Consider the following 9,092-nt stretch of genomic DNA (forward strand, 5'->3'; position numbering starts at 1 on the left):
ATAAAATTATCAGTCAAGATAAACAAAATGTGGTTTATCCATACAACGGAAAAGGACGCATACTGTATGATTCCACTTACACTGAGATACCTAGAAAAGTCAGATTTATAGAGACAGAAGGTAGAATGGCGATTGCCAAGGGCAGGGGGAATGAGGAGTCATTGTTTAATGGCGACAGAGTTTCTGTTGGGAAGATGACAATGTTCTGGAGATGGAGGGTGGTCACAGTTGCACAGAACTCTGAACGTGCTTAATGCCCCTGAACTGTGCTCTTAAAAATAACCATTTCTTACCATCTTACCAGATAGCCAATTTTACGGATCATTTACCACAGTTAAAAAAAGAAAAAATTAAAAAGAGGAAAAAAAATCACAGAATAACAGCTTTCACTACTTTATGGTAATAAGGGCAATAATCCAATCTTTGGTTTCCAGTTTTTTTTCTTCTGATTACTGTCAAGCTCCCACTAGGCTAGCAACAGTAAGGGCTCTGTTTATTTAAAATAACCTTTTATTAATAGAATAGAAAGCAGTGTGCGTGCATTATAAAAAAAAAAACTTAGAAAATGTAAGTAAGCAAAAAAAAAAAAAAAAAAGAGAAACCACTGTCTGCTCACAACTCCAAGATAACGTCTCTTACAACTTTGTGTGTCCTTCCAGATACTTTGCTCTTTGTATATACAGGAAAACCTTATCGAGCGAGTTACTTGCTCTGCGAGTGTTCCACAGGACGAGCAAACATTTCTAATATATTTTAACTTGCAATACGAGTAGTACGTGGTGCCTAACGTCACATGATCACAACTGAGCCAATGGTTCTTGAAATTCGCTTTGATATACGAGTGCTTTGCATTATAAGCATGTTTCCCGAAAGGATTATGCTCACAAACCAAGGTGTTACTGTATATGTATTTTCCCCAAATGAGATTTAATTATTTATACTGTTTTATGACCTGCTTTCATTTCATTTAACCATTTCCACCTTTCCACATCAATAGATTTTCATCTTGAAAATTTCCCTGAAGTGTCTAAGCCTGGATCAATTCCAGGACTGTGTAACAAATTCAAGCAAATCTCAAGTTGTTTTTAATCTAGGACAGCTTTTTTGTTGTTGCTGCTACTTGTCCTGCAAAAATACCCACCTTCATTTGATTGGTTTCTTCTTTGAAATGTCATTTGGCTTTTTCCCCATTCTCTGTATTTCCTATAAAGTGCAAATTCATCTAAAGATTGACCAGAGCATTAAAAAAATTTTTTTTAATGTTTCGAGAGAGAGTGCGAGTGGGAGAGGGGCAGACGGAGAGGGAGACACAGAATCTGAAGTAGGCTCCAGGCTCCAAGCTGTCAGCACACAGCCCAACATGGGGCTTGAACTCAAAAACCGCAAGATCATGACCTGAGCTGAAGTTGGACGCTTAACCGACTGAGCTGCCCAGGTGGCCCCTCAACAGAGCATTTTTTGCTGGAGTCCCTCATAAGCACTCTTTCAGAATTACATTATGAGGGGATGCCTGGCTGGCTCAGTCAGAAGAGCCTGTGACTCTTGATCTTGGGGTTGTGAGTTCAAGGCCCACATCGAAGTGTAGAGATTACTTAAATAAGTAAGACAGAAAACCCCAGAATTACACTATGATGCCCATGATCTGTGACTGATCCACCATTAGTGATGTTAACATTGACCATGTTGCAGATGCTGGCTGTCTGGGCCCTCCATGGTAGAGGCGTTTTTACCTTCTCAACTAAAAAGTCTTCTGTGTGGTGTTACTTTGGCCCTGGGCAACCATCACCTAGTGGTTTTTAACACCAGTTGGTAATTTTGGCCTGAATCAGTAACTTCATTAATGTTTATAAGATGATGAGTTATTTTTGATATCATTCCTTTGACAGTTATTAGCGGACATTCTCCTCTAAAGTTCCTCCTTGTCAACGCAGGCCATTCAGGTATCTCTGGAAGTACAGTTCCTCCTGGAAAGGCAGGATAAGAATTTAAATCTTTCCCTACCAATTTTCAAGGCTAGAAGTTGAGTTAAAATCCACCTTAAACGGTGACAAATGATTTTCTGGCTTTCTCCTTTTTGAGTATTATTATGGATAGGATAGACTTTTCTTCTATATGTTTCATTCAGAACTTAACATACATACGCACACATATATAAAGTGCACACATCTTAGGTTTATAGCTTGACACGATTTTACATCGGTATTTCTAGCACCTGAAATGGCCCCTTTCTAATCAGAGTCTTTTCCCTCTACTGTCCCCACCGTGTAACCATTACTCTGACTCTGTCATTTCTTAAACGTAAAACAAAAGGAACATGTAGTGTGTACTCTTTCTGTGTCTGGATTTCTGTGAGGTTCACCCATGTTCCTGCACATAGCAGCCATCTTTTTGAAGCTTAAACTGGCACACCTTTGGCCACCGGTAAGATCCTCTGTGTTCCTTGGCTAAAACCCCATGTATCTTTGAAAACTTTTTCTGGCCCAAGATGACATAATGGTGTCATCTTATACCTTCCCTGCCAACATCCTAGAATCAGCATTTCCCTCAAGGAGCCCTATTTGCTTTTAACGGGTATTAGAGACCCTAATCTGGAAGTTAGGGGTGTATATTATACCTTTCTAGTTCTCTTTTCTGGACAGAACTATTAAATCATAAGTTCACGTTGATACTTTCAATTCGATTTTAACATTGCAACGTTTCACCCTAATGTATGTTAATTGTGTATATTTCTTCTTAACCCTGAAAACCTTGATTCTTAACACGCACCAGAAAGGTATCTGTATGCAAACACAGTCGATAAAGCTTCGTGGTTTTGTCCAGTTATAGTAGCGTTGGTCTTTTCTGATGAACGATATAAAGGGTATCTTTACTGATTTTTGTCCCGTGGAAGCATTGTGATGGACCTCTGTACAGGATTGATGGACCAGTCATTCATCTCAGAGATGAAATTTAGAGGAGTTTGGTTTGTGCACGTGAGTGCAGGTATACACGTGGGTATTCACACATACATACACATACCATCCCTGACCAGGATTCAGCTCATTCAGCTTGTAACAACTGGATCAATTTCCCTTGATTTCATTTTCAGTCTCTATGCGGTCAAGTAACATGATGGGCATCACTGTGACCAATTAATGCAAGCTATTGCTCTGATAGGGGGAGTTATTTGGGTAGTCCAGAAGCAGGTTTTTAAAAAAGTTTATTTATTTTGAGAGAGAGAGTGCAAGCAGGGAGGGGCAGAGAGAGGGAGAGAGGAAGAATCCCAAGCAGAGAAAGAATCTCCGTGCTGGTAGCACGCAGCCCAACGTGGGGCTCAAACCATGAACTATGAGATCATGACCTGAGCTGAAACCAAGAGTCAGACACTTAACTGACTGATCCACCCAGGCACCCTCCCAAGCAGTCTTTACAAATAATATGGTCCATTTGGAGTGGAAAAAGATGGCTTTAATTGATTATTTTTTAAATGCAGTTTTAAAACTCTATATTCTATCAGGTTGTATAATAATTAAGTATGTCTTAGTTTCTAATACATTATCAGACAAACAAGTTTTAGCAGAAAGCAGTATTTAAAATTGGAAAATGGTTAGCCTGATGATTCAAATTGTTAAATTTTACAAATAGGATGACTGGTGGCGATCTTGGGAAATTATTTAGTATAGGTAGGTAAATTCACTAGGTGAGTGAGAAATTTATTGAAAATTTATTCTGTAATCAGGTTTTTCTTTTTTTGGCTTTTTAAGTTTTTATTTTAATCCCGTTTAGTTAACATGCAGCGTAATATTAGTTTTGGGTGAACAGTACAGTGATTTGGTTCTTCCACACGTCACCCGGTGTTCATCTGATCTAATCAGATTTTTAAAAAAGAGTAGAATGTTTTTTTATTTTTATTTTTATTTTTAAAAATTTTTTTTTCAACGTTTTTTATTTATTTTTTTTGGGACAGAGAGAAACAGAGCATGAACGGGGGAGGGGCAGAGAGAGAGGGAGACACAGCATCGGAAACAGGCTCCAGGCTCCGAGCCATCAGCCCAGAGCCTGACGCGGGGCTCGAACTCACAGACCGCGAGATCGTGACCTGGCTGAAGTCGGATGCTTAACCGACTGCGCCACCCAGGCGCCCCCTTATTTTTATTTTTTTAATGTTTATTTATTTATTTTGAGAGGGTGCGTGGGAGCGGGAGAGGGGCAGAGAGAGAAGAGAATCCCAAGCAGGCTGTGCCGTCCATGCAGAGCCCGACACGGGGCTCGATCCCATGAACTGGGGGATCACGACCTGAGCTGAAATCAAGAGTCGGACATTTAACTCACTGAGCATCCCAGCCACCTCTAATCAGATTTTTAATTAGAGCTGTACTCAGATATAATTCACATACCCCATAAAATTCACCCTCTTAAAGTGTACAGTTTTCCTGTATTCAAAGTGTGCAACCCTCACTACTAATCTTAGAACATTTCTGCCCTCTCACAAAGAAACCCTATACCCGTTAGCGCTCATTCATCATTTCTAATCAGGTTTTTAACTGAGAGTAAAGAACTGTTTTAAAATATGTATAAGTAATTAAATGGTCATTCTTTTTCTGTACCAACTCTGAGAGTAATTCTGAGATAAGGCAAAGGTTTTTGAATTCCCACCGCCACTAAATGCTCGGAGTCAATCTTCGTTAAATAGAGAACGTTATACTCAAACTGATCGTGGATATTCCTGTTGTTTTCTTTGTAGGGACAAGATCAAGACCAATAGAACTTTGTAGAGAACGGAATGCATCTGTCCTCTCTGTGAAGAAAGATCGTCTTCTGCAAGTCAACCGGAGAGAACTCTTTTCCTCCACCAACTTTGAGCAAAGCACATAGTCACTACAGTGCTTGAATGTCTTATTTTCTCTACATGAGCTGGACCTTTTCCAGAGAAACCTTCTGTAGCTGCTCCATATCTTCACTAAAGTAGCACCTTGAGCAATTTTTCATAGTATGTTGCTGTGATTTGGTTGGCGCCTGTCACGAGAGAGCGCAAAGCCTCGCCAGCGCTCTGGTGTCCTCATACCTCCCTCCTCATTGTCATAGAGTCGAGTGTGTACTTTGTCCCCAGGATTCTAAGCTCCTTCCTCATTCCAGATGCAGCCGGTCTCTACTGTTGCTCTTTGTGACCAAATACCATGTTTTTCCAAACCACCGACTAAGGCCTGGGTAATCTGGAAGTTGGAGACACCAGCAGAGCGTGTCTTGATAATTCAGTCCCAGGGCCCTTCGTCTCCCATTTGCGTCCTTCCTCACTCTGTGATTTTGACTTTGGCCTTCTTCCATCTGATCTGAGTGAGGTGTGGCTCCTTTCACATTAGATCTTACTCTCCGATGCATTGATTTTATTTTAAAATTCATTTGTGTACTTCCCTTCTGTCAATTAAAGCGTTCCAAAAGGTGTCTTGGAATTTTTCACTTAACTGCTTGGTTTCAAAGATCTTAAGTGAAAAACTACCTTCTGGTCCTTGTCAGATTTGTAAAGAGCGGGAAGTGGAGTTTTTATGCTCTGTAAAAATTTTGCCAGTCTCATTATCAGATTCCTTTGTAGTTTTCTAAGGAATTGGAGGTCCCTGTGTGATGCGCTTTACTAGTTATAAAATAGGCTGTCGAAGGCAAAAGTTCTTTCTCATTTATTTTGAAAAATGCCCTAGGTCTTCATAATTTTCATTTTCGTGAATGGTAGCCATTTTTAGAACTGTCGATCTGATTTTCATACTCCTTTCCTTATTGCCGAAAGGTGGACCGGACAGAGGACTCGGGCCGAGGAGAGGGAGGTTGGGTTGTGTGTACCCTCAGCAACGGAAGCCTTCCCACAGCCCACATCAAGGCCTCGCTTCATACGGCTCCGCACGGTGTTTCTCTCCACCGTGATTTCTCCTGTCTTGTGCTTTGGCTTCTGCCTTCTTGTGACGCCCGTATCCATGCTCCCATCCAATTTTTAAGCATTGAGTTCACTGATGGAAAAGTTGTAGCTTCTAAAGTACACAGTACAAAGTCCTTTGGTGCCACGGTGGCGTCCGTGCAGGTGCCCTCGCTGTGGCCTCCATGGGGGGTCGCCCCGGGAGGGGAGGGGTCGGGCCCTGAGCAGCTGCACGCGGCAGCCCTTTCTCTTCGCTGCACCGAGCCTGCTTTTCTTGCATTTCATTATGTTACCTGAGCTCGTGGTAGTTCCCCTTGGAAAGATCCCTCATCCACCCGTGCAAAGGTCTCATCAGGGAACTGCCATAATCCACTAGATAAGAAAAAGACAGACGTGCTTCTGAGAGAGGCGGGACAGGATGGTCCGGATGGAGGCCTGCGGGTTTGAGGACCGAGTCCGTGTCTTGGGGCTGGGGCCATCCCGTGTGATCTTTTCCTTGTGTCACAGATGTAAAAATAGGGGCCCTTTCCATTTCAAGTCTCCGACTGTCTTACAAACATTAGGTGGCAGAGCATCATCTTCCCGGGCCTCCATTTCTAACCATGCCCCTTTATACTTTCACATCTGCTGTTCCGCAGGGGGGGCGGAGGCCACGCACCGAGGAGCGGTCCCTCCTGCCTTGTCCTGGCAGCGTTTTGCTGTGTGCTTGTGGACATTGTTCTGCCCTCACCAGCTCTCTGTAAGGGTGCAAGAAGGAGAATAAGGTTTGGAAAAATCCGGTCGCGTTCTCCCCTTTATAGGTCTTTTTCAAAAGTAAAGATCTCTTTTTGTGTTTTAGTGACATGATTGGTAGTCCTTTCTGATGCACTTGCCTATCCAGCTGGCCCCTGTAGTCTTGCCTCTCCTGTCTGCCTTCTGCATTAAGAATTGACCTTTGCTCCAGAGCAGCAGCCATAGGAAGAGTTGCAGGAACACCTTGCATTCTCACGGCTGAGTGGCCCCAGCATTCGTTTGTCCTTCTTGTTGGCCGTACGCGGCTCTCTGAATCTGAACATGGGTGCATGCCTCTGACCGTGTGCTCGGTTTGTCGAAGCAAATGGTCAAATTGCCACATACAGGTTGTAAAATAAATAGACATAGACCCCTTTTAAGCTGAATTCATCCAGTACTCCCATTCCCTCTGTGTTTCCCTCTCGTGTCCTCAGTTTTTAGTATTTGGGGACTATGTCTGCTATTTGGAATAGTTCCTGGCACATCATAGGTGCTTAATAAATATTAGTTGAATCAATGAATGAAAACTGACATTTGCCTTGGGTGGCGGGCAGCATCTTTCCATGTTCTTAAACTATTTTTGTTTCCAATTAGAAACAATTCAGGTCAGGAGCTGTGGAAGGACTGAATCTCCTTTCTACAGGCCTGAGAACAATGACTTTAAGATGTAGAGAAATGAGAGGTGCCTGGGTGGCTCGGTCGGTTAAGCGACCGAGTTCAGCTCAGGTCGTGATCTCATGGTTCCTCAGTTCAAGCCCCACATCGGGCTCTGTGCAGACACCAGGGTCCCTGCCTGGTAGTCTCTCCCCCCCTCTGTCTCTGTCTCTCTCTCTCTCTGTGCCCCTCCTCCTGTGCGTGTGCACACTCTCAAAATAAATAAACTTAAAAAAAAAATAAAATGGAGAGAAATGAGAGAAGAAGGGATGGCTCCACCGGAGCCGTCTGTTGCTTTTTCTGTCTCTGAGTGTCTGATTTTGGCTCTTTAATATAGTGGATTTTTCCATCCAATCAAGTGAGACAGTGTTACAGCCTTGCTTATCGATTCCAAAGAACCGTCACAGAAAGGCTCCCATTTGACCCTTAGAGTGCCGCGAGGCGGACGGACGCTTCAAGCATCCCCTCTGTTTTTCATGCGCGTTCCAAAGCAGTTCACGGGTGTTTCCAGGCGAGTGCAAGAACCAAAGTGAGCAGCTCGGTCAGTGCTTTCCACAGTGCACCAGGTCACTAGCATGATCTCTTTTGAGGAATTTCTCGGGTATGTTAACACTCAAGGGCAGGACACGAACCAAAATTTTTCTATAGTGCCAGAGAATTCCATTCAAGAGAGGTTTTCTTTTGTGTGTTTTCATTTTGGCATCATTAGTTAGAGGAGATCGTCGAATGGACTTGGCAGCTTTTACCTCGAAAGACAGGCAACTCAGAGTGTGTAGCTGCAGGTAATTATTAGAGTTATTTAGACTTAATTCCATGTTTCAGTTAACTCAGTGCTCACTGCCAGCCCTCTCATACAAAGACTCCACATCCGGTACTCGATGCTTTTATCTTTTAGTGGACTGGATTACAGCTTTGGTTGGATTTTCTTGCATATTTACCAATATGTTTCTGTTGCCATTCCTTATGAACAGTAATTTGCCTGGCTCTGAGATTCTTGGATCACATCCTTTTTCCCTCAGTTCTTTAGACACGTTGCTTTATTATCTTCTGGTTTCTGGTGGTGCTGAGAGGCCTGAGTCCAGACAGATTTTTTTTCGCCTTTTGCAGATGGCCTACTTGTTTGTCCCGGGCACTTGTGATTTCTTGTGTGTCCTTGAAATCCATGACTGGATTCGAATCTCAGAATTGACCGTTGTCTGTTGGCTTTTTCTGGTCCGTGATGAGTGTTAGACATTGTCATTGGGCCTGACGACATGTCTTAGCAGTGTATTTGTTCTCTTTAATAATCTGCCCCTCTGTTGGTTCTGTGTTATCTGTCCTTCACATTTATCTTTCCTTTGACCGCTTTCATCCCCTTGTCTTTCTTGATGCTGTGATATTTTTCACCTCGGGTCTGATCCTTCATCTTCTGTGGCATTGACGAGAGGCGTTACTGCGCGCAACGTGAGTTTCACTTCTGTTAGGCTTGCTTTTTTTTTTTTTTATCTGTTTCTTAGCTCTGTCAGCTTTTTTCTTTTTTTTTCATTATGTTGTCCTCTCTGACTCCTGGTTTCATTTCTTGGAAGGCTGAACTGTGTTGTCTACAATTTTCGTGGTTTCTGAAGTCATTCTGTTTCCAGAGTGTACTTATCTGTTGTGTGGTTCCTTCCTTCCTTTCTTCTGGGTTGTTTGGCTCTTCTATTGTTTCACAAGTATCGTGATGGGTGTCTCTGCTTATTATTTGTCTTGGCATGGGACCAGTTCTGGCTGCCCAAGAAGAGTGTGGAGAAATCCTCCTCGACCCCTC

The 9,092-nt window shown here is 42.8% G+C and overlaps 1 protein-coding gene across 4 annotated transcripts in view; it reads left to right on the forward strand.

Annotated features, from left to right (window-relative positions):
* The window catches only part of PDK3 (pyruvate dehydrogenase kinase 3), a 67,236-nt gene extending 61,815 nt beyond the window's left edge, over nucleotides 1–5,421 (forward strand). For all 4 annotated transcript variants that reach the window (XM_047076023.1, XM_047076020.1, XM_047076022.1 and 1 more), the window contains one exon: nucleotides 4,724–5,421. In XM_047076023.1, the coding sequence (XP_046931979.1) occupies nucleotides 4,724–4,754 (31 nt within the window). In that variant the 3' untranslated portion in view covers nucleotides 4,755–5,421. The remainder of the gene's footprint in view (nucleotides 1–4,723) is intronic.
* Nucleotides 5,422–9,092: the final 3,671 nt, after the last annotated feature.

Source organism: Lynx rufus, unplaced genomic scaffold (assembly GCF_022079265.1).
Source record: "Lynx rufus isolate CCGP_SWC_20201006 ecotype Redwood Valley unplaced genomic scaffold, mLynRuf1.p SCAF_14, whole genome shotgun sequence".
Classification (NCBI taxonomy): Eukaryota; Metazoa; Chordata; class Mammalia; order Carnivora; family Felidae; genus Lynx; species Lynx rufus.